Here is a 26,313-nt window from a genome sequence, read left to right as displayed (position 1 = left end):
CTGAGCACTCTGCAGGCAAATGTAGGCGTGACAGGCGTTTCTGGAGGTAAATGGCACTCCTGCAGGAGCGTGTGCAACACTGGCAGGAATTCAAGAAGGGGACGTATCACAGCACGAAAAAAGTCAGGCTGTGGTACCAGGCTATGTCTATGCTGACTCTTTCAAAACTCATTATCGTTTTTTAAGAGGGAAGACAGCTATATTAAAAATTCACAGGAACTTGCCTTTGTCACTTTCAGACTGTCTTTCCCTGCTCAGCCATTAAGCAGACCACAATTTTATCTGATTTTAAAAGCCTCCTTTCCCTCAGACACAAAGGGGCATTTCAGCTCTCCAAAGCTCTTCTAACACAACCTGTAACTGAGCCAGAGAACACAATTGGTAGCTTAAGAGGAAAAGGAAACCAAGACATACAACAGTGTTTTCCCTGAATATTTAGTTCTAGCATTTCTACAGGTACCTGTTTTTACAAAGTTCTTGAAACAGCTTATTCCCATAACTTAAATTATTTGCCGTGGCAACAGAACAGGAAAAGGATATACTTCCTTAACTAAGTCACAGCCTGAGTTACCACAAACTCATTTTGTGTTCTGAATGTTTCAATTTCTTTTCCCCTTTGAAAATAAAAGCATTCACAGAAATGCTCTTCTTCTCTTCTACCAGATGAAAATTCAGTCAATCCTTCATTCCTAACTCTATCCTGGGACCTGTTTCTCTCTTCTTCACAGGATTCATTTACAATAAAACCTCAGGAAAATTCCCAGTCACCAAAACACTGCATTGCTGAAATCCTCATCTTTTGTTACTCACAGTGACTGTGGACCAGCCTGTGAGTAAGCCTTTTACTACCTAGAGAGAGCAGTCAGGTGTACAAGCTGCCTTCATAAACATTTCCCCTTTTGGAACAGGGTCTGGGAAAAGCAAAGTGAAATACAGCTACCACAGAAACAATCCCAAGACAAAAGAAAAGCCTCACTCCCCCAGAAGATTTCAGTTCCATATTCCATTCAGCTCACTATGATCTTAAAACTGGATATTCCCAAGCATCATTGACCAGGGGAAAAAAAATTAGCGCAAAGGATGCTGTGTCTGTGCATAGCTTACACACTGAAGTTAAAGATTTTGTTAAGAACTGGTTGGTGCTAAGTAGACAGAAATAGAAGACACTCTGGAGCATGGTACTATGGGAAGATTTACACCTCAGTATGCCTTTCTCCACAAAACTAAGGAAGCTTTCAAATGTCTGAAACAGCAACAATTTAATGTTTCACAGGTGCCAGGACAAAATTGGAACAAGTTTTTAAGATGAAGCAAGTTTCATAAGTGAATGGAAAACACACAGGATACAGGACAAAGCTCTTTGAAAACTAAACTCATATGCCATGTAAAAGTTTCAGTTTACAAGACTCAAAGTAATAGCTACAGGATATGTTAAGAACAAAATATAATGGAGTGTTGGCAACTCCTTACATACCTAACATTGCTTATCTCCGACCACACTTGTTTTCCTGCAAGTTTCATAGTTTACAATTAAAGAATTTAATAAAAAAACGGGTAGGACCAGTTCAACATTCCCATTTACAGAAAAACTATTAGGAAGAGTTTGGTTGAGTGTCACAAATTACCACTGTGCTCCAAACAGGTGACTCCTAAAGAGTTTAGCAGTAGCACTTGGGGGATATTGCTGCACCGGAAATTGCATGGGAGCAGACCATACTAAATTATATGCTGCAGCAAAATTGCCTCTGATATCCAGACTAGCTCATTTCTAGAGCTAACTGGTACCTTTAAACAATACTATATTCTGTACAATTTGCTTTTGACTATAAAAAAAACAGTTAAAGTCTTCCATTTGTGGCATCAACTTACCTCATTTCCCCCTTGCAGCAGATCAGAACCAAGCAGCTGGTGTATCTAACAGAGGAGCAAATGTCATTTCTTGTGTTTTTGCTCTCCCCACTGCCCCAAGTTCCATGCTTACAAGTATCATGCTTCCAACATATACGATTTCTGATATAAAATAAAGTTGTTGCAGAGTGCAGTTGAAGTACCAATGGCTCAGAGAGATTGGGTGACTACAATACCATAATTGAGACAAGATGTACTTTCAACATCCGTGAACAAAGGAATAAGTTTGACAAGTGATATGTTTTGGGTTTTTTCATTTTTAAAAAGTCCCCCCGATATAACCACCTAGTGCAACCACAGCCACTGAAAAAGTAAGTGTACAAGTTCTCCATAGAAACAAAAGTTTTTAGAAAATACTGCATACACACCATGAACAGATGCCTCCCATGGGCTTCCAAAGACATTACTTATTTTTAAAATCAGTACACAAATAAAAGATCACAAATGGTTTCTATTTTAAGGCAACCTCATGCTGCGTTATTACAAGTGCATTTTGCCTCACACGCTGCAGAGGATGTACAGGTGTTCCCATCTGAGGTGTAAACATTTGGAATCTGTCAGTATACAATTACTTGAATCATGTTGCCTTTTTTTTTTAAGGCCTCATCTACTGTTTTTGGTTTGTTTTAAATAAAAGTATTGCATTTTACTCAAAAATCAAGGTGAAAAGTAGAAGAAATGTAGTGAAAATTTCCTTGCATTTGCTTAAACAGAGCAAAAAGCTAACCTGGTGTATCACGGTTGAGAGAATGGCTTTGCTAGTTCTTCAGTGGTTTCCAGCTACACAAGAATTCCTAGCAAGTTAGACAGCTGTGCTAGATGACCACAAACATCAGCCCATTTTCCACAGGCTGTCATTTTTTCTAGTGTCTATAAGAACTTTATTAGAAGCAAGTTCTCACTTGCAGGAGATAGATGCATATTATTAAATACACCTGAGATGAAGCAATCACGTTTTCAGTAAAAACTGAGAAAGTTTCAGATATCAGCATTTATAAAGAGCCTAAAGCTCATTCTGTAAACTGCACTGAAACGACAGGACAGTTCTTTACACAGCTTCACCTAGTCAAAAGAGATTTTCTTCTAATAAGGCATTAAGTTAGTTTACTCTTTATGATCCTTTCTATCACATTTGTTAAACTTTTTCAGTTCTATCTCCCATCCTCATTTCCAAATTCTGCACACCTTCAGTCTCTTTGCTCCAGTCTTCACTGGCAGAATGCAGTCAGGGATAGTTTACAGGCTGCCTGCAAGTACAGGTTCAGAACCAAGACTGGGTATGTCCAACAGTGCTTTCACACAGCTGAAGGATACTTAGCAGGAGGATGTGGAAACCACTGAGAACAATAATTGTCATCTTGTTGTATCGATGGCATCACAGAGACTACTGAATTTCTACATTCACATTTTAGTCCAAAACTGCAGAAGATGTACAGTAAATGACTATTCAAATATGTATTATTCCTTCAGATACACTCACTTCTATAGTTATCAAGTGTAACATTTCACCAGATACAAAGCTTCAATCTAGGCTCTAATAAATCCTCATATGCTGTGCTAGCCAAGCTTCTTCTGTCCTTTTCAGATGAAATTGAGTTACTTGCACAACTCGTTAGAAGATAAAGTGTCTAAGACACATGGCTTCTCATGGTCCCAATCTTAGCAAATTTTAATGCCACTGATGCAATATTCTGGAGAATTGAGTATGTCTCAGTTTTGGTTTTAGTCAGACTTGTCCTTTTTCTTTCCTGTTAAAGGCACTTTACTTGCAACAGCAGATCCTACAGCTGTAACGCCTCCAGCTACAGCAGAAACACTTCCTTTGACTAGACCCACTCCCATGGAAGGCACAGATGTGACCGCTGTTTTGGTAATTTCCAAGCTCTTCCCTCCAATCCAAGCAACACCTCCAATCGTGGCACCAACAGCTCCCTTTGTGACACTGAAGAGGCCACCAGTCACACGAGAAAGCATGCCAGCCTGCTGCTGTGGGTGATCTTTGAGTGACCCTAAGGGAAGAAACAACAAGCAAATCAATCTCAGCACCAGGATTTAAGCATTTTCAAAAAAGTGTTACTCAAAAGTATTTCCTTTTCTAGCCTAACAGCCATTGCATATAGTCTACACTTACCTTGCAGGCTGCTTTTCTTGGATGCTCATACACCTAGTTCCAAATAACAAACAACAGGGAAACCAAGAAAAGAGCAAGTGGAACCACAGTGGGCAGAGCTAGGGAATAAACAGACATGAAATAAAAAGGTGAGGGAGTCAGGAGCAGAAATAACATGCTTGGAGGACGACAACTACTCTAGGTGGTAGCAGGAAAGAAAAAAACAGCTCTAGATGCACGGGACCTCTGTCCAGCCCTGCCAACACACTTTCCACTGCAACATGCCTCAGGAGAACCAGCTGAACAGATCTGTCCCCAGCACCCTCATCGCCCACAACTTGCATCCAGAGGACAGACTCCAAGAGTCATGTCCCAGCACTCACATACTACAAGATGAAAACTAGGGTGAGTAACTTTCCATGCGCTGCCAATATGTTTGTGATGGTGCCAGGACTGACTTAGGACTCAGAATTCATTAAAAAACTGTAGAGGTCGGAGTTCCTATGTGCATGTCTGGAATAACTCAAGCAAAAGGTGCCACCTAAATGAGAGAATTTTCTACAAAGTTGACAAAAAAGGAAAACAAGGATACAGAATAGTGAAACCCAAAGGAGTTGAAAATACTTAAAGTCCTTCCAGCTCACACTAGTCTCTTAATTAAGAAATTGATATAGATTATAGAAAGGGTAACGGAAACTGAAAACATAAATGACAGCCTTTTACTTAAAGCCATGTAATACTCTTACTGATTCATTCTAGGCCAGCAGCTTTCAACATGGACATCTCTAGCAAAAATGCATTGCCAACACAAACACACAGAGATCAGAATTTCTATTTACATACAGAAAATCTTTAAAGCATCACACTTGGAAGTATGCAGAGTCTGCCATAAAATCCAATGTCAAGGGTTTATTCACTAGAGGATTCTTGTGACCAGACTAATAGAACTTGTAACAAATTTGTTCAGAAACTGTTCCACTTAACTGGTTACTATCATCAAGGTGAAATAGGCATAAAGTTTCATCCCACTGAATTTTAAGAGCTGATTTCACTGAATCAGAATTGATGTAAGCAAAAAACGATCCATCATAACTAACTTTAAAAATAATAAGAGAAATAAACAAATGTAACCTTTACGTATTTATCTTTACCTTACGTCAGGTAGCCAGTCCATTGACATCTGCTCTATTTCACAGGTGTAAATACAGAATGTGATGGTGTATAAGTAACTTCTAGTAATGGCTGGCACATTCCATTTCCATTCTATTTGCACTGTCCATGAGCTCTAGCAAACACCCATCACTGCAGAGTTTTATTGCCAGTTGATTTCTGTTCTAGGACACACATGCCTGGTCTCCTTTTTTCTAAAATGTGTGTTTCCAAAGAATACCAGATCATGCCTAAATCTAAGGAGATTGGCTCAGTCATGTAGACATGGTGCTGATAACACTAAGGTTGTTCGTTGATCACATGGGCCCTCCATTAAGAGTTGGGCTCGATGATCCTTGTGGGTGCTTTCCAACTCAGAATATTCTGTGATTTATGGAGCACTGAGAAAATGACACAAGTTCCCTATCCAGGAGTTGGCTCTACCAGGCCATCTTGCAGCCAGCTTCCCACTGAAAGGAATCCAAGAATGAACAAGAGTTTGAATGAACGTAGGTTGCAAAGCTTGGCGTTGCTCTCAAGGCAGAAAATATCGCATTAGAATAGCACTACTCATAAAAAGCAGGAGCACAAAAGCTTCTTCTACACATTCTTTAAAGCCTTTGGGCACTAAGCTTGTTGAGCATGATTTGAACAAACCAGAACTATTTCTATCTTTAGGAAAAACTGCAAATTAGTTTTGGAATTCAGCCTTTCCTTTAAGAAGTATTTTGGCAGCCTGTTCAGGAAGATGATTTTGCCAGCATTGAACTGGTATCCTTCCATACACATTTGGCCATCTTTCTATGATGGTGTAAGTGTATCATGTATAAGGCCTTACATAACATTCAAAATGGGGTTTTTTTCCAAAGGTATTCCAATATTTTAACTAAACTCATAAGGCTTGAAGAGTGCAGGTGAACCAGAACCAAAAGGAAAAAGCCTCTTCAAGAATGGAGTTTACGTTAAGATGAGCTGTGCTTCATTCTACTCCCTCTAACTACACCAACTTTCTCCATCTATTTAGACTTCATATTCAAACTAGTTATTGTCATACTGAAAGAAAACAATGTGCAGAAGAAAATAAGTCTTAGCTGCTCACAGATTTTAAATAAAACTTTGAAATAACCAGTGATCATCAAATTCTGGTGTTACACTCTGAATCTGGAAAACCTAATGAATATTCTAGGAAGATAAAAAATGCCCACTTGCTTCACTGCCCTATTCAACAAAGAATTGGTTCTATTTTTCAGACTACTGTTCACTTCCTATATATGATGTTTAACATGTATCAAACACAATTAAACCTTTAAGGCAAAAAAGCCCCTAACAACTAAGCAAACAAAAACCAGCCTTAAAAATCAGACCTGAAGATAACACATTAAGGTGTAGTTTCCAATCAGGCATTTGCTATCAGAAATGCTTCTGGGATCCTAACACCAAAAGCGCAAGACTTTTTTCCTCACATCGTGCTACTATAACAAGTATAACAGAGCTGAAGAATTTCTGTGCCATGAAAACCTATTTTTCCCTTTCCTCTCATCTTCTTCTACTTGTGTTTCTTGCCTAATAGTTGTTAAGAATAGAGTGAGCTACTTGACTTCAATCCTTTCTGCTACAGTTAATGGATAATACTGTTGCTCAAATGAAGTAAATTGTTCGGTTATACAACATATAAAAGCTGAGGTGAAAAAAAAACCCAGACCAACAAACAGAATTTTAAAGGGCCATTATAAACTGAAGAGCAATGAACCGAGAGGAATCATGACTCACCAACCTCTACATCCAACACATTTGGTTTTAAAGCAAGAACAGACAGAATACACATAAGAACGTGGTATTTTACATGCCAAGAATGGCTTTTGATCTAGTATATTTCCAGTCACATTATGCAAACAGGCCTCTGTTCAATCCTGCCAGTCCACAGCTTAGAAGAAACTCTGCTCATTTGCAACTGCATTTCCTCTGCAGATCTAATAACCAATTTAATATTCAGTTGGTCCAGGAGACCACAATGTCACTGCATTAACGAAGCCAAGTGTGTGCTTGATTTTATGAAACCATGAGATTGTGAACAGTTGGAACCACTGTTAATTGTATGATGGACAACAGTCTCCAAAAGCACTAATGAACTTCTATATATTTTTTAATGCATCTTGCATAAAAGTCACATACACTATGACCACAGCAACATGTCCAAAAATGAAGCTGGGCTCTTTATGTCTCCCATAATGAATAGCAGAAATAAATGCCCATTAGATCAAGTCATATCTCTGCAAACTAATCTGCAAATTAAGTCCTTCAGTAACTGTCCATCTTCTCTATAATTTATAGGTACAGTTGTTTACTCAGTTATATTCAGTGGCCTTTTTGTAATCAGGATAATGGAGAAGTGAACAATAATCCAGGCCCATCTCATCCCAGGGTTGGTTTGTTTACTGTCCATTTTTAGAGAGAACTGATAGATTTACTTCATTTCATGAAAACTAATACATACCTTCTGGTGGTTCGTCATGAACGTTGGATGGGACTTCCTGTTGATTTTTCTCCGTTTGATTCATTATGCCTGAAAAAAGAAATTCACACGTGCTATTCATCTTTTCTGGCAAAGCATAAATGTAATCCATTAACCCAAAATTCAAGTAGATTAAGTTCCACAAAGATAACTTCTTTTTCATTATTAGACAAGCTAGCAGGTTCTGTCAAATTGCTCCTATTTTTGTTATCAGACTGTGGTTTTGCATTCTTCAACTAGACTCAGCACTTAAAGTAGACTTGGTGAGAGCTGCCACACCACATCAAGTGCATCTCAAAAAGTCATCAGGAAGACAATAAGTAGGAAAACAAAACAGCTACGGCCATAAAAGAGCTTATGTTTAACTACTGAAAAAAAAAGCCTAGTGATCATAGAGGAGATGGCCACTAGAGAAACAAGAGCAGCATGCCTGTGAGATCTGCTAGTACTTGGAAAGCTGTTTAAAAACACCAAGTCCTTGCAGCATAATTTGAACAAATGCCATGAAAACAAGATGGAAGAACAGCAACAGAAACACACGATTTATCTTGACATGGAACTACATAAATGGTGTGGTGATAGAAGCAGACCTAAACTGTTTTAACTCTATACAAGCTCTCCAATGGAAACATTTCAGGGAAGATTTCTTTACATTAGAAGCTGTTCCCTAGAGCAGTTCTAGAGCAGCAGTCCCTGACAGGGGAAGCATAAGAGAAAGCTCAATCAGCAGCTCTGCTTATAGAATTTTTTCTCTGGAAGGGAAGAAAGTAATAACCAGTCCAGGTTTCCTTCCTGCTTTCCTCCCCCATCAAAGCATGCCTTGATATTAAGTCCTGCCTCCTCCCCTGAATCCTCCTGCTAATCTTGCTTTCCCTCCTCAGCAAGCACCAAGGTCAGAAAAAGGAAAAACAAGTCACATTACACCAGTCAGCATGCTTCTCTCTTTTTGCCAGTGACCTCTTACCCCTCTGCATAAGTCTTTAAATAATTTAATTTCTTCCAGGAGTCAACAAGCACCACAAAAATAATTCCCGCTTCTCTTGCTGTGCCCAGATCTCTTTGTACATGCCCTGGGTGAGAAAGCAGAGGCTGGGATCTGAAGAAGGAATGTGGAGGCAGAAGCAGGTGAGAAGACTCAACTGGAAAACAAGAGCTAAAACCCTCACAGTATTATTATGAAGTTAAAACATCACACTAAAAACTGGCACCCACATACTAAATCATAGACCTTTGGATGAGAAGCAAGCCTAAATTGAATATTAAAGAGTCCTCCAAATCAGCAGTATCAGTTCAGGGCTCAGAAAACACAAGAAGCTGAACAGGAAAGCAAGCAAAAATACCTACTACCAGGACAGCCAGTTTGATGGAAATGCTGAACAAGTGCCACTCAAAAGCCAGAAATGCAAACATGTCAGCTAAGAAATAGGAAAGGATCATATGATATCCCAAGCTGAGAGGAAACCACAAGGATCACTGAAGTCCAACTCCTGGCCCTGCACAGGACAGCCCCAAGAATCACACCATGTACCTGAGAGCATTGTCCAAACACTTCTTGAGCTCTGTCAGGCTCATGCTGTGACCACTTCCCTGGACGGCTGTTCCAGTATCCAACCGCACTCTGGGGGAGCCTTTTCCTAACATCCACCCTGAACTTCCCTTAAACAGCTTTATGCCATTCCCTTGGGTCCTGTCACTGGTCACCAGAGAAAAGAGATCAGTGTCTGCCCCCCTGCTTCCACTCACGAGGAAGGTGCAGAGTAACAACACATCAGGATGGAAAACACATGAGGGCTAAAATACAATTTAAAAAGTATAAATTATAGAACTCCTTGTTATTCTTGTTATTTTATTTAATCACAAATAAGAGGAAGAAAATAAATAAAAAAATAACCTGACCAATCACAGGGAGCAACTGAGGACAATCAGGTTCTGAGAAAAGATGCAAGCTGAAAGAAATACAATATTTATCCTCACTATGTGAAGTTCCATGTAGGTTTGTTGCTTTTTTCCAACTTGAAATAATATAAAGCACTGTAAGAAAGGGCAGACAGAAGAAACTGACAGGCCTGACATTATTCAATCAAGATATCTCTATCAAGATGAAGCAACTATGTCCCTAATTAACGTCTCGCCATTTCAGTCATGAAGATGATTACCACCAATGTGGAAAGAGTTTAACCACTGCCTTAGGCAAAGTCCTAAAAAGAGTAAAATAAAAGCCAGAACCTAGCAAGTCTTAATTCAAACAAAGGAATGAAAAAGTGATCAAAACAGTTTTAAAGCAGACCCGAGACAAATTAGTAAAGCCAGAGGTAAATTATTTTTCATAAAGAACTACCTCCATGAATTTATTTGTATCTAGACAGCATGTAACTCCTAAAAGAACACCAGATGAAATTGCTTGTTTGAGCTTCCAAAATGTTTCTGTCAACAATCCCACATAAGAGATTCAGAAAAGTTATTTAATCTTAAGAGGACAGAGAAAACACTGTCAGGGATTATCAAAAAGTTTAGAGGGGAGTTGGAGTAAGGTACCAGCTTCAGACATAGGTAGAACACTAGAAACCATCACAAGAATTCACACAAGGTTTAGTATTTTCTGCTATTAAGAATGAACTGAACACAGCAACACTAACAGCAGATACAGCCCAGATGAAACCCCTAGAATCTGTTTTACATGACATAATACCAGTATTTAATTAAAATAAGATTTGTCCAACAGGAAGAGTTAGAGTAAGACTGGCAGACAAGACAGGTAAGGGATGCTTTCAAAATTCTCCACCATCTGGTTTAGACTGTCAGGTTTGGTTTCAGTTCCTGCAAAGCTAAAAGAGCAAAGCAATGTATTGGCAAGGGAATTTCACAGCAGAGTTTCTAGTCTAGTTTAAAAGTAGAGTAGAGAAAAAAAATAGCAGCACATATAAAATCAAGCACTATATACAAAAAGCGGTTAAGATTAGGCATTCCTTCCCATTAGCTTTCCTAGAACTTCAAGGTCACATAATTGTTGATCCCAAGCTTTTCCTTAAAAGTTAAATAGACATGCTTCACTCACTTGCATCTAGACCGACCCCAGTGGTCTTTCTTCAGGCACTGGTAACCTGCTGCTATCAGGCCCCAGAAGTCAACAGAGAACTACACACACCTGAGAACAGCAGCTAAGGCAAGTAAGTCACTGTCGGTAGGACTGAATTTGTTCTACACAGAAGAGAGCCTTCAGGGGTTTGAAGATCAGATAGCTGAAAACTACTGTTTGATGGGTGGTTTTACAGGTGCCTGGAAGCATTCCAGGGATGCTAGGTGTGTGGCTGGACTGGATGATCTTGAAAATCTCTTCCAACCTTGATGACAGATGCTGCAAGAGATGTGCCCAACCAGCCTGCACTAGGTTTTATTCACAGTTCTGTGATATCAGGGCAAGTGAAAACAGAATCACATCACTGTCAGAAAAGTCTCACAGCCTGACCCAAAACATCACGTGGCACAAAAGATCTCATAAAGCACAATTCACATCCTTTTGTTTTTCTGCAGAAGCTCTCCAGGGAATCCTAGAGAATCAAAACCAAAATTTTCAAATATCTATGTTACAGTTTGCATTATGCATCTTTGTATCCAATTTAATAACTCAGGAGACTTGAAAGGCTCTGAAAAGTGATGCAAAAAATACTGTGTACTCAACACGGTGCAGCATATCTGGTGAACAGGATCTGCACAGAAGCATGTTTTAAACCTGGCTCCCTTCCAGAGACTTAAGATGAGCATTTCTATTGACTGGAGGTCAAAGGCCTGGAATAACTGCTTGGTGGCAGCTTACTTCATCCAGTCTTCAGAGCAAAAGGGCAGGAATACAACTTTTTTCTTCAAAAATTGGAGACAGAAAAACAGAAACCACTCGCTACATTTTACATAATACCATGGAGGTAAGAGCACTCAATGCCTCCTTTGTCTATAAAGTTCTAGGCTTGTATGTCCTGCTTTGCATCAAAAAGTCCCCCGGTCACCAGACTGCAGTGTATCCTAAGGGAAGGTCCTGTTCAAGCTTTCCCCTGATGATGCGTCCCCACGAAGAAGAGAAAGCAAAGTTCATGAGACCCAACAGAGATTACAACTCAGCTGAAAGCAAAGGCAGTGACCTAGAGATGCAAGTGTAAGACTTTCGTGCAGAGGTCAGTCATTTAGACATGCTATAGGTTAAGGAACTTTGGAAACTTGGAAGCTGCTGATTCAAAGTCCCCACTATGTACTGAATCATTAGTTACAATGATTGCCAGTATTGCAGACGTACACAACAAGGCAAAGATTTATCAGAAACATGAACTTTGGAACTCTTCTCATAAGTTTTCAAAATCTTCTTCAAAGTACACTAAGACTGGCCAAAGAAAAAGGGAAGAAGAAAGCAAGCAAAGAGATCTTTCTTCTGCATTTTCATCCTCTGATGCCAAATTCACCTGTGTCACTGCAGAAAAGCCTCCAGCTTCATTTAACATGTTCTTTGAATGATGACATGGAATGAGGCAGGATCTCCATAAGGCCCAGAAAAACTCATACGGACATTCATGAAGCACACTCCAGTTTCCTTCTTCATCTGTGTTTTGTCATGCCAAGAAGTGGAAGCAAACCCAGATCTCAGAACAGGGATAAATGCAAACTACTTCAGCTACTTCTTGGGGTTTTTTCCCTGTGTGCTTATGACGATTCTGTCTATTGTCTATTCATTCAAGAGATATGGGATAGCTTGTCATCTTTCTTAACAATATATTAAAATAAATTGTAGCCTTCATACAAAAAAAAAATTAAAAAATAAAGATCAAAGTCACTCAACTGACTTGAAAGGAAACACACTTCCATACTGTCAGAATATGAAATACATAGAAAGCTTAAATGTTTTACACTGTGAAAAAAAAAAAAAAAAAGAAAAAGTTTTAAAAGAAGGTTTTTAATTCAAGAGCTATTTGTAACATTAACACTGTTTAAGATCCTGAATGAAAGCGCCAAGAAGCTCTAGAAGTAATGGCATAGCCACAAGTACATTCACATCAAAACTGATTGAAATAAAACTTACTCACCAAATATATTTCTTTGTGAAGATTACTAGTTAGCTGTTTCCACAAAAGTATTCTGCATACGCCTATAAGAAAGAAAGAATGTTAATGACATCTTATGGAACAGTGACTGTCACATACCTGCCATCGGTGTACAGTAGCAATCAGGAATACAAATCCTCACAGTATGGAAAAAGCACATTTGGTACAGCCTTAAGATGCCACATTTTTAGAGATTTGTCACCAAGAAACCAATTCTTCCTGGGCAATGTAGATAATTTTACTTGCTCCATGTGCTGCCATGAGGATTGCTATGAGGCACAATAATCCATGTTAAAACACAAATGCTCCTTAATGAGCCTGCAGTTCTTGGACGGGAATTTGTGTGAAGTTTTAGCCTTCCATTGAGAAGTGGGCTCTAATCATTACAGATGTGTGTAACTTCCCGAGTTTCAGCCGATGCTCTTGGTGTCTGACTTTAGAGACAAAAAGCCCTTCTGTCTCAGCACAGCAAACCTGGCCCAAGCAGCAGCCAGTGAAAACTGGCTTGTTTCAATGCCACTACTCAGATATTTGTGGGTAGCAATGAATCGACCCAAGGATGGGACCAATTTCAGCTGGCAGCTTAATGCTGCTCCAGATGGCTGCAGCAGCAGCAGCCAGTGCTGGAACTTCCACCTGAAAGAGCTGCAAACAAACCCACTGCCCTGTCTTGTTCCACCACAAAAGAAGTTATCTTCCTTCTGGCTACCAGCTGTGCAGGTAGAAAGCCTGGCTACAGAGCTGATGGAAAACAAACAACCCTTGCCACATGAACAGCTCTTCTTTACCTCTTTCAGCAGCTGCAGCAGATTTCTGAATGAACCTGATGTATTTCACGTACATGGAAAAAAATATATTTTTAGGTATGATAGTTTAAGAATTAAATTTTTGGATGAGCAACAGTTTCTACTCTCCAAATTAAACAAGGAAATAATCATGAAGCCAAAAAAGGTAATCTCACATATGGCTGCTCTTCAGGGTACAGCTCCAAGCTGCACAAGCAACCCCTCACTATCAGCTTCACTGCCTTACTCCTAGGATGGAAAGGCTGTTTCAGTCTGTTACTGCAAGGGAAAGAGTTGACTGAGCTTAGCAAGAATCATCAGTGCTAACAGCACTAAAGTACAAAAACAAATCCAGGCATGTAGAAAACATGTAGGTAAAAACCAAGAGCACAGCTAGTATTTCAAGAAGCCTTCAGTTTAAAACTCAAGTTTCAAAATTCAGATTTATATACAAAGCAAGACGAGCTTGAAAGCAAGTGTGCTATGAAAAAGAGACTGCATTTTCAAGTAAAGACCACAAGAAGTTGATCAGAAGCTTCCAGGTGTGAGCCACGACTTACTTCCAAGCCTACAGCATGATGGGCTACAGCTTCCTCCAAAAGAAGTTGCTGTAAGTAATGTACATAACAGGCGCACAGTATGCGGGGAACTGAACACAGCTGGGAAGGTAATGCAACATATCTGTATTAAAAACCAAACACACCACTATTAAAAGCAAGAGAGTGGTATAATATCTCCTGGAAAAAAAAACCCTTAACTCTGCCCAGGACATTACTATAGCATATCTACCCTGGATGGAGAATGCACCATTTCTCCATCACTGTCAATCAAAATATAGATCAGGGTCCAGAAGAGGCTCTACAGAACACCTGATGTTGGCAATCAAGTTTTCTCTGATGCAATGATTTGCAAGATATAAAATCAAAGGTAGCATGAACCAGAATTCCCCTTTTCCAGTTCTCCCAAACTGGATCCTAAGAAGTACATGGTAAATTCCAGTAAGGTGCAAGGCACAGCCTCAAAAAGACCATGAAAACTCCATTTTACCAGTTCTGTCATCCTCTGCCTCCTCCTAGCTCAGTTTTCAGAAGAGTCCTCCTCTATTTCTTTTAACACTTTCCTAAAACCTGAGCTCCAGATCAGTCTTGGATCTCCCTTTCCAGAAGACCCTCAAAGACAAAACTGGACTGTGCCTAACAGCCAGTGGTAAAGCAGCTTCTGAACTTCCTTGCTACCTCTGCTAATAAAATAGTCTTTTCCCTAGCATCCACCACCTGTCTGTTGGCTCCTACCTGACATTTAGACCTGGTCACTTGCTGGACAAGGACCACTTTTCAGTTTGCACTTGTGCAGCGCTGCCCATTTCTACACTGAGGAGGCAGTACTAACTTTTGTGAATATTTAGCCACAGTTTAACAGAAAGCTTTACACGATATGCTGGATAATATTTACTGAGCAGTCTTCGATGCACATACAAACCAGTACCTACACATTAAATTAAGCAATCTTGTATGTACCTTTCCAGTTATACAGAGGCATCCTGCCTGAAGCAACACAGTGGAAACACTGAAACAAGCTACATGCACTTGATATTTACATTCCTTATGGAGGGACATCCAGGTTCAGAGCTCTCATTTTCACCCCAATTCAATGAGCAGAAGGAAGCATTTAATTGCATCCAGAGGCAGTATCTGCAGTTCATAAAATGCCCAGAACCAGGCATACGGCTAAATCAACTTGCCTTGATCTTCAGGCCACACCACATAAACGCCTAGGCTAGGTTACTGTGGAAAGCTAAGCCAGTCCCAAACAGTTCACAAAAAACCTCTTCATATGCTACTCCATCAAGCTGGACTCGAGAGACATGGATGAAACAAAGAGCACGTTACTACAGCAAACATCTGAACACTGCAAAGTTTAAAAAGAAGAAAACCCGAAAGAAAGCTTCTACTGGGTCGGAAAAATTCTCGAGGAAGAACAAGACCATCCAGGAGCCAGGCCGAGTCGAGTACGGCTCCTTCCGCTGCCCTCCCTCCCAGGTGGGGGGACCGCTCCTGCATGGGCGCCTGGCCCAGAGAGGGTGGTAGCGGCAAGGCAGAGCAGCCCCCCTGCCCTCGGTGCCGCACCCAGGAGCCACCCCCCCCCTTACCCTCTGGCGGCCGAAGCCCCGCAGTCCCCGCCGCTTCCTCCCCTCGCAGCTACCTGCGTGCCCGGCGCAGCTGCGGAGGCGACCCGACAGCGACCCCCGCCCATGACCCCGGCCGGGCCGGCGCGGGCACTGCCGGTATCTCGGCGCAGGGCGGCAGCACTGACGTGGCAGCCAAGGCCGCGGCGGAGCCGCTACGCCCGGCCCGGCCCTCCCACCCCGCGGAGCCGCGGCAGGAAGCACAAAGGCGGCCGGGCTGTGCCCGCGCCGGGGGCAGGTGGCGGCGGCTCTGCATCCCTGACCCGCCTCTCCCGCCAGCGGCTCCGCCGCGGCGCGCCGGGTGCTCTCCCGTCTCCTCCCCTGGAAGTTCCCCTTCATCCAAGGGGAGGCAGGGAGAGCGCTCCGGGGTTGCCCGGCTGGCGGCGGGGCCGGGAGGCAGCGGCCGCTCATGCATCCATCCCTCCCTCCCTCACTCACCGCACGGCACTCACAGCTCGCTCAGCCCGCCCGGGCTCGGCTCAGACTTTACTCCTCCGCCCGTCCCCGCTGCCGACGTGGCGCCCGCCGCCGCCCGCCCTGCCGGCGCCCGCAGACCCCGCCCCAGCGCCCGGCGCGGCCCCTCGGCGGCCGGGGGGCGCCGCCGCTCCCGCCCCTGCCCGCCCCGGGGGTGCCGGGACCCGCCGGCCCCCGCCTCCTCCTGCGCCACCGCCCGTGCCCTCCCTCAGAGGGGCCGCGCCCCCGGAGGGCCTTCGCAGGCCCGGCCCGACCCCCGTGGGCTCCGCGGGCTCGGGAGCACCTTCTTGCCCCGGGGCCGGGCACTGAGGTGGAGAAGATGTCGGGTCGGGGCAGGGCTGAGGAGAGGAGGGATGAGGAGCCGGCGCTGCTGTAGCTGACCGAGATACTTCGGCGTGCAGGAGATTGATTGGCTTTTGGCACTCCGTTGGTCTGGGGGGCGTCTCGGCAGAGGGGTCCTGGTGAAGAGGTGACCTCTTGGGGCACCCTGCCCGTGCTGTTGGCACGACTGCAGAAGAAGGCTGCAGAAGTCCGACACGGAGCTGCACCCCGTGCAGTGCCAGCGGCATCTTGGGGGAGCCACGACACTAATCCTAAGGATCCGGGTTCTTTTGTATTGCACCTTTCATCCCAGCTACTAATTGGAGTGAGCTGAACTTCTCACATGGCACCTGTAGAGAATAAATGTGTGGTAATCATGGTTTAAGGGCATGGCTTTATAGATAACTGCACCAATGAGGATAGCTGGGGAAAGATGGGTTTTCTGATGCTCACCCCCTTCTTTGAGACCTCTCCATGTACATCTCTAAGGATCCCTGGGGAGGAACAGTGACTTTCAAGTTTGTTAGACAAGGAAATGCCAGATGGCCAAGGGAGAGAGGAAAGTCACAGGTACTTTGAGTTTAGAAACAGAACTGCTTTCAGCAGCACAGGAATACTAAATACCTTATTGAATGCTTCGCGAGTTTAGAAAAGTTACATAGACAAATACTACCTCTGCTTCCTCCTTCATTTGTGCATCAATGTGATCTATCAGAGCAATGCTGCATGGGCTCAGAGGGGTTTGCTGATCATAGGGACTTGGCATCCTGACCTGCTTAACGAGTAACATCCATTTTCTCTGTTTTGGATCTGAATGGGTGAAAGCATCTATGTGGGAGAATCCAAGTGAAAAACTGAGGGTGGTGTCTGGTACCCACGGTAGGGAGCACACCATGGGTTCTGTCAGGATATGGGAAACACACAGAGTGCATGGATCAGTCATGTTCTTTGGAAATAATACTACACAGACAGACAGGAGTTCTACTCTGGGATCTTGATTTCCATCTGGGAGGCTGCAACTCTCTGAGCTCAGTGTTTGCAGAGAGTGTTTACTATTTAGTGTTTACCTGTCTGGTTCTAACAGATGACACCTGCAACTGTTGACATCTTTTTAGTCTTTGAGATAAGGATATTTTCTTATAGCTGCCATTCATCCCTTGCCCTAAGGCCCAGCCGTACATGGTGCTTTCTATACATGTGATGCTCTGCTCCAAATGCAAGGCCTGGAGCTTCTCTTGGCGGCAGAAAGAGTTGCTGCTTGTAGTATATTTTTTTTTTTTGCAATAGAGGTAATCATGCATAAACTTCACAGCACGAGGCATAAAGAATGTTTTGCCTCCTAGTAACTGAAAACAAAAGGTATCACAGGGATTAACAACTCTTCTTTTCAAACACTGGAAGACTTAGGATAGCACAGGACTTGGGTCAGTCAAATGTTTTGCTGAGCCAACAGAAGGAGCCACCTTCCTTGTAAAGCCACAGCTACAGAGAGAAGAGCCTCACTGACAGGTGTAATAACTGAAATAACATCAGGCTGACATCTCTGCAGACAACAGAAAACAAATGAGCAGCGTGCCTGTTACTTTGCTAACCAACGTTGAAGCTGAGGGAAAGGTTTTGCTTGCAGAGGTGTTGGCATTGTGACTATTTTTGGTCTCATTTAATATTTCATTTATAAACAGGCTCAAAAATGGTCTGTTGGTATATTCAGAAAAGACTTCTTAAGTATTATTGAATCATTCTGAGAAATAAATAACATGCTTTCACTGGAAATAGCATGTAATTACCTTCTTAACAATTTTAAAATGAAAAAATTATAACATTCTGTCTTCCCCTGTGGAGGAGTGGTTCCTTCATTTAGATTATAGGTTTTTACGTTTTGTCTGTGAATGCACTATGATTATAGATGCAGAAAATAATTGAAGGAAGGTCAAAATACATACATTTTGTATTCTTTTGTGAGGATTTTGGTTGCTTCTGCTGCAGTAGCTTTGGGGAACTACAGCCAGAGTTGGAGTTTTACTGTGTTGGATTCGATGTAGACCTAGGAAAGCGCCCTAAAAGAAGTCCTTCTCTCTCAGTACAGAACTTAATTTAAAATGTTATTAGTGTCTCTGCCTTGCAGTTCTATTTTCCTTGCATTCCTCTGCCTTGCAGTTCTATTTTCCTGTTGCTGGTAGGCAATAGAGGAACAGGAAGGCAGAGCTGTGGGTTCTGTGTCTGGTATGTGTCTGGTGAAGTCTATAGTCATATGGCTGGCAACAAACTCCAGCTGAGCTGTTTGCTCAGCAGCAGGCCTGAATGGGGAAGGTAACAGGAAAGCTTGTGAGATGTGCTGTTATATTTGATCCATTTCTAAAGATTCTGAAGTGGAGCAGCCAAGGCCAGAGATAGACCTTACTGGATGCCATCTCCTGACTTGTATGCCATGGATGTCAACACCTCTCCATTGCATATCCATGCCGGTGGTGTAATGGAGAGGGATTAGTCAAGGACTGTACTTTTGCAAATTCCCAATATAAATCTACCATGGGGCTTAAAAATGTGTTCCTTGAGTAGATAACCTAGGTTAATAGTGTGCTGGAAGGAAGGAGGGAGTTTAATATCCAACATTTGTTGGTAGTGAGGCTGTTGGCTGATTTACTACTGGCAAAACCAGGCAGGGATGAAAGAGCAGCATACCCCACTCAAACATATAAAATGTCTTCATTGCATATGAAGAGATGTGCTTGGTTAAGCATGGTGCCTCATCTGCGGATGCATCTTGTCTCATAGGAAAGGAAACTGTCTGCTAGTTCTGGTTGACCATAGCATGCAAAGGAAGGAACTCAGAGAAGTGAGTTGGTTGCACACTATTTTTGGCTGAGGGATCAGGCAGTAACAGAGATCAAACATACTAAAGTACCCCAACACTGCCAGCCACCAACAAAAAAGCTAGAGTGTCCCCCTTCCTTTTTATAACAGAGTTATACTAATACAAATTGTGAATAAAAAATAAGAGATTTTAAGTCCTGGGCTGTTAAGTGTTTAGAGGTATCTTTTTTGTTACCTGTGCACACACAAGTTCACGACATTATCATGTTATAATTACATATTTAAAAAAAATTATCAAGAAGCATGGTTTTGTGATTGTAGTCAGCTCATTACTGAGCCATTAGGAAACTGGTTTCAGCAGCAGGACTATTAATGAGTTGGTTTCAAGTAGTGTGTGTGCATTGTGATTACTTGGCACTCTGCCTCAGTTTAACTAAGATTTTAAATTTACATTGTGCTATTCAACCATGTCTTGCACTAGTGTTTATAAAAATGAATAGATTTAATTATCCTCATTTTATAGGTCAGGTCACGGTGTCATTCTGGGGTCAAGGGACAAGACTGAAGCCACCCACCCCCTGAAGCAGTCTGGATCTGTTGCTCAACCTGCAGGGTGGCATTTTTTCCATACGACTGAGAAAATTATTGGGTGGACATTGACAAACCCTGAACAAAACAATTACAATAATATTATTTAGTAGAACTACAGTACCTGGTTTGATGTATTTGTTGAGATTTGCAGAGATCACAAAAAAGCTTCATATCTGTAGAAGTGCAGTGGCCAATTAAAATAATTACCTTTGACAGGAAAATGATCAAAGTAATTGAAGTGGTTTCTCAGAGCTTTAAAGAAAAAAGAAAGATAATCACATAATAAGAAACACTATTGTTCCTTCTGTCACACTGTCTTCATATTATCAGCAATTATTTGATGTTCTAATCTTGCTAGCCTTATGAATATGAGCAGTCATGAGTAGCATGAGCAAAGTTTGCTGAAACAAATGAGCCTGGAAAGGTCAGATCCCTGCCTTGAATAAATAGGTACAAATTACAGTATTGCTGTTTAATCTCCTAGGTGTGGTGTGCTGCATAGAAGTGCAGCAACTCTTGTGACATTTTGGGTTTTTACTAAATTTTAAATAAAATGTCCTTCTTGCAGTTTCCCAGCTGTGTGCTCTTCTTGCTATTGTGTTTTCCTAAGCTTTTTTGCTCTGTTTTATGCAGGTGGAAGGTTGAGTGAGTTATGAGTTGGGTGTGTGTTCACCCACTTTCATAGCATAACCTCCAAAGAAAATAGTTGGCATGGGAACCTCCCCAAGAGGTTGACATTTAAAATAACACTTTGTGCTTAGCGTGAAGTCACTCCTCAGGTTTATCTCTACCATGTCTCCATTTTTGTTATGAAATAAAACATTATCAAATTTACAGATCTACACAGCAAGAAGTCCTTCCATGTTTTTGAGGTTACAAACAAAGCAAAGATAAAACCCAGGCATGTGAAGGCACTGAGCACGTCTTTCCTTGCTTTTCTCTCCCAAGAGGTCTCTGCAGAGCTGAGTGGATGCCTTCCACCCATTTAATTAGACATTCAACTCCCTGCTCTGCTTCCTTGTTCTTTGCAGTGGACTGATGAAACACACAAGTATTTGGAAAATCAGGAGGGACCTCCAGACTTTGTTACGGCTATTTAATTATCGGGTTAGAGATGAGCAACAGCTTTCAGGTACTCTCAGTACCTTTCAGAGATGGCAGCATAAGAATAAACCAATCCATGATGTCTTAAGGTCCAGTAAATGGTCTGATCACTGCCACCTCCTAATCAGGAGAGCCAACAGCTTGCCACTGGCTCTCAAGTTGGGCATATCACAGTAGTGGCATACCAGAGATTCTTTTCGCTGTTATTGTGTTTATTCCTACAAATGAAAAGACAAATATGAAACAGAGAATTGTAAAATAGGAGTGGGAACACTCATAGAAAGTACCTTCAAGTCTATTTTGAACTACAAGTCATTTACTTCAAATAACAAAGTAAGATCCTATATCAATAGGATATCCTATTGATAACAAAGTAAGATCCTATATCAACAGGATTCACTCCTGTTAAGGAGTGAATACCTGATGACACAGCTTTCTAATGCTGTGCCTGATCTCTGCCCAACCATACTGACAGTTGGCATATTGAGTGGATGAAAGGAACATTCAAAAGTAAAGGACACCATGTGATTTCACAAACCCCAGACTCAAGCCTCTGAACTTCATCAAATACAATCCCATACACAACTAGATTAAATTCTGCACAATGGTTTTGAACCTTTCTCTATGTGGAGTGTAGTTTTCGTCTTTCTCCTGATTTTCCAAATCAAACCCTATACTTCCTTTAATTCTTTTTCCTATTTAAGAAAATAATAAAAATAATACCAATGATGATGATGGCAGTAGAATTACTTTCATTTTAAAGCACTGTACTGTACTCACTCCTGTAATGCAGTTAGCAGTCTGTAGAAGACACAGAACACCTTTTTTGGGGGAAAGAATTGATGAGATTGATGTCCTTGCTTAGGGGACTATCCAGTACAACTCTCTGTTGAGCTCCCTGTGGAGCAGGGAGAGGCTGGGTGTCAGAGGTGTGCGTGTGTGGTCAGCCTGAACTCCAGCAGTGGGAGCTGCAGCTTTGCCAGGTCCTGCAATGGGTGATTTGGTAATTCTTGCTGTGGTAGGAGGATGAGGAGTGGGAGGGAAAAAACATGGTTGTGGGCTTGGGGTTACAAGGACTTAGAAAGTTTTTGTCTGCCATGTACTGCACTCAGTGACTTTGCAGTTCTGCAATCCTTTTCCCTTCATTAGTCATATCCCTTTGCTGACCCCTCATTAACCACTTCCCATCATTAGCTACACTGTTAGCTCTGACCCTGTTTTAGAGTTTGGGCACTAAATAACGACAGCAGTCTAAGCTTGCTTGGCTCCAGGTCCTCTCTAACAACATGAAGTGCCTAGAGTAAAAAAGAAAGAAAGAGAAACATCTTTCTAAGAAAAACTGTGGAATGAGGAAAGGCTCACAAGAACAGATAATCCTTGGAAAAAATATAGTGTATCATCTCCACTGTGCATTATGGGGAGTATGATGGAGCTGCTGCCCCTTCTTCATGCATAGATCCAAAAAAATTAATCAAGCATGTAGAAAGGAATGCTCTGACTACTTTTTGATTATGAAATGGCAACATGATAATTCTGATTATAAACTACAACCACACCCTCTGAATTCACCCTAGCATTTCTAGGCAAAACCACCTAAATCAGTTCCATTTCTTACAGATTAATTCACACACCTTCCTCTTTGGGAAGGTTCCCATGCCAACTGTTCTGTCCACACTGACATCTTACAGTGTTTGGAGTATTGCTATGGAAAGAGGGAATGAGTTGCCTGTAAATCTTAACAGCTTAGAGGCAGAAGGCATGCAAGGGCAAGCCAAACTCATTTGATATTTGGTATTTTTCAGGTCCTTTGAGTTTGGAGGTCTCTGTCAAATTTGGAAAGGGTGTGCCTTGCACTGCTGCAATAAAGGTCACAAACCCAGAGAGATGAACTCCCTGGGCTAAACCTGGCTTTGCTGGCAAAACCCTTTCCATGCAGCACTACACGTGAAACAATGGTCTAATAAACTTGCATAAGGATTAGTACATCTAAACATGATATTCAGCAAAACTGCAAGCAGAAATGCCTTTTATTCCTAAATCACCAAGCCCTGATGACGCAAAACATTAGAAAAATGTAATGCTGAAGCCCAGAGATACCTATTAAAGGAGAGCTTATATAATCTCAATTCTTCTTCTATTGACGTGAGTTTAGATATGGAATAACGTGAGTGGCTGAGGCCAATATGAAAAATTAAATCTGACCCTCCACATCCATCTTCCAGGTGAATGGAGGGTCATATTCTTTAGTGCCAGCAGATGGCATCCATACACTTTGGGATCCCCGTTCACACTTCCCATTGCAGCAACGCAACATTTTTCTTTCATTGGAGGAGCCTGAGTCTCTCACACGAGAATATCTCCCAAACTGGTAAGGAACTTTGTTTTTATAAGGGTCAGAATATTTCCTGTACATTGTCTAACCTGATAAATTAGTGGACTGTGAGGATTAGATCTATTATCTCGGAGATTGAAATCGAAGTTGGATCTCACAGAAATTAACTACTATGTACAATCTGTCATTTGCAAGACACTTTGATGGAAGCTGGGAGATTTTCATGCAGTTGCTCTTTCTTGCTCTTTCATAAGAATGTTTCTAAGGCACTTCAGTATTCTGAGTTCTTTGGATTAAGCAGAGTATATAGAAATCCAAAGATTTTACAAGTGCATCATTTATCAAGCATTGCCATGGACAGTTTGCTTGGAGGAAAACAGCACAAGGATGCTTTAGAAGTAGTTTTTAAAGAGTGAATGTGAGACCAGAAAAGACACTATTGCGTTTCTAGTTTTTCAACATTCACAGAAAACAGTAGGAAATAGCTGAGGTTTGACTGGCCAGCTGATTAGCACTTGCAGAGCAATGAATCTCAACAAAAGGAATTAAATATTAAAACAATTTTGATATGACAAGGCCTGCTGATAATATTCTAGAAAGCAAAATGATTGATGGATCTCACAGAAACCAGACAGATTCCAAAGGACAAACTGAATATTTGAAACACTCATAAATGTAATATGAGAATATGTTATTTGTGCCCTCTGTATATATCTTCAAAAGAACACAGTAATGAGGGAGAGCAAAATTATTTCTAATATTTTGGGGACTGAAGATTTCATTAACCTTAGCGAGCTCCAGGTTAGACTGTACAACAACTCACAAAGTCAAATGCCAGAGAGGAAAAAGAGAAAAGCTGCCTCGAAATTGCCAAAGATGTGTCTTGGTAAACCCAGTGTTACTGTAAAAGCCCTAAGTGGAAAACCTGTGATGGAACTGAAAGTGAGCAGTGCAATACTCGTGTATAGAGCTAGATGGCTGCAGTGGCACACTAAGAATGTCCAGATTTGCTAATTCATTGTGGATGTACTTTTGTTTTGTATTTTGCTTCATGTAAAACAGTCTTTTCTGTCTTAATTTCTTGACATTTTTATTATGTACAAATTCCATCTACTTTTGTCCTCTGTGTCTTCTAAATAAAGTTAATCAGCTTTAAGATTTGCATCAAGTGGCTTTGAGTATTGACAATTTGAAGCCGAAACTCTTTAAAGGAAAATGTTCAGTCTATATTTTTTCTACATAGCTACTTCTTTAACTACAAAGAACAGAGAGAAGTTTAAAAAAATTAAGGTAACTATACAGATTTAGAGAAATATCTTTTTTAAAAGGAATTTTCTAGCAGGCAACCTGCTTTTATCGTCATTTTATAACCTTGCAGAATATTATCTCTCAAGAACTCTATTATTACCTTAGGCAGTGAATTGGCACAAAAGAAACTTAACAAATATATGAGCAAAGTGTTGGCGGGTGTGGGAGGGGGAATACATCTTAGTAGCTTACACAGGCATTTCAGAAATTTTTTTGGGAGGAAGGGGGTGTTCTATGTTAGTTTAAAAGATTAAAGTTTGCAATCTGCAATAGAGGAGAGTTCTTGCTAAAGTCTGTATACCAAAGCTGGCTTTGAATTGAAGAACTGTTGTAATTAGATTACTGTAAATACAATAAGAAACTCACTCCTGGTGGTCTGGGGAGGAGTGTCATAGGGCACTGGAGAATTGTGTTGGCAGGATTTGGGACAGTTTGACTGAAAGCAGAGAATACAATCTCAAAATCCTTTTAATCTTCTCCCCACCTCCCCACTTCTTTGGGGATTTGTTTGTCATTAAGTAACAGTCAAAAGATTAAGGAAGTATAAAATGACATTAAAGCTGACAAGTACTTCTATAAAATTATCAGTGCTAGTGTAGTCTTCAGCAGGGTTTGCTTCTGCCAAGACGGTCTAAAGCCAGGCAAAATGGAAAGAAAAGAGGCAGGCAAGCACAAAAGCAAATGCTGCGAATGTGGGCCTCGGTGCCCGTTGTGTGCCTGCGCCGCGAGGCCTCGCAGAGCTGTTGCTATGTGTCTGGGCTCAACAAGCTTAAACTTTGCATGGCCCATGCTAAACTAATTTGAGTCAATTTGTCTACATCATTTCAACAATCGTCCTGTGCATTTTGAATCGTACATACAACACTGCATGATAAAGGCCCACCGAGCAGATGCCGACTGCTCATTCTGCCGTGGTCTGGCTGTTGCTAGCTCTTCACCATGGTTTCTCCATATCCTAGTGACAATGTTAGTTTTTCCATGTTGAGGTTAAGTCTGTGCCTGGCTAGTTAAGACTTTTCTTTACAGAGGACAGCTCCTATAACAACTGCCAGCTCTAAGCATGACCTTTAAAAATGAAATGAGGGAGTGTTAACTGGAGGGTTTTTTTTTTTTTAATCTCCCAGGGGAGTTCAAAGGAATACAAGGAGATTTTGCAAGTGAAGTTTTAAGCCTGAACAAGAAAGAGACGCCAATATCAGAAGATGTTGTTATAAGAAAGCTGATCTAACCTGCTTACAGTTAAATAGCTTCCATGTAATGGGTTTTAACTCACTTGTAAACATGTACTTTGTAACACAGTTTTATTTTTGAAATTGAAATCAAACAAGAATAAAGAATTAAAGCAAATCTATGCCTAGGTAATACAACAGGACTGATCTGATCTGCAGCCAGTGCAAATCAGTATAGCTGCAGAGGGAATAAGCTGCATGATCCCATTTTCTACCAGCTAAGGATTTAGTCTTTGAGACCATCATATTTGGAAAACTCCAGTATTTGATGAGTAAAAGAGCAAGAAAGAGCAGTAAAAATATACTACATTCTCATGTGTGATAAATCCCTGCAAGAGGCATTAAAGTCCATGTGTTCTGTAGGGAGACAAAGTCTATAATCAATGTTTTTATTATTCTTGGATTGC

At 41.4% G+C, this 26,313-nt stretch overlaps 1 protein-coding gene across 8 annotated transcripts; it reads right to left on the bottom strand.

The window, feature by feature from the left end:
• Positions 1 to 1,242: 1,242 nt before the first annotated feature.
• On the bottom strand, positions 1,243 to 16,283 carry TMEM263 (transmembrane protein 263). 8 transcript variants are annotated; one of them, XM_030959878.1, is made up of 4 exons: positions 16,186 to 16,283; positions 12,746 to 12,807; positions 7,662 to 7,730; positions 1,243 to 3,917 (listed from the first exon to the last, which is right to left on the bottom strand). In XM_030959878.1, exons 3-4 carry the CDS (start codon positions 7,723 to 7,725, stop codon positions 3,631 to 3,633), a joined length of 351 nt encoding a protein of 116 aa, XP_030815738.1. In that variant the 5' UTR covers positions 7,726 to 7,730; positions 12,746 to 12,807; positions 16,186 to 16,283; the 3' UTR covers positions 1,243 to 3,630. The 8 variants fall into 8 exon arrangements, with proteins under 8 accessions (XP_030815738.1, XP_030815737.1, XP_030815740.1 ...); XM_030959877.1 differs by having other exon boundaries at positions 16,172 to 16,281; XM_030959880.1 differs by lacking the exon at positions 16,186 to 16,283 and adding an exon at positions 15,751 to 15,871.
• Positions 16,284 to 26,313: the final 10,030 nt, after the last annotated feature.

Source organism: Camarhynchus parvulus, chromosome 1A (genome assembly GCF_901933205.1).
Source record: "Camarhynchus parvulus chromosome 1A, STF_HiC, whole genome shotgun sequence".
Classification (NCBI taxonomy): domain Eukaryota; kingdom Metazoa; phylum Chordata; class Aves; order Passeriformes; family Thraupidae; genus Camarhynchus; species Camarhynchus parvulus.
Note: the sequence above shows the minus strand (reverse complement) of the source record. Positions and strands in the feature narration are given on the sequence as shown.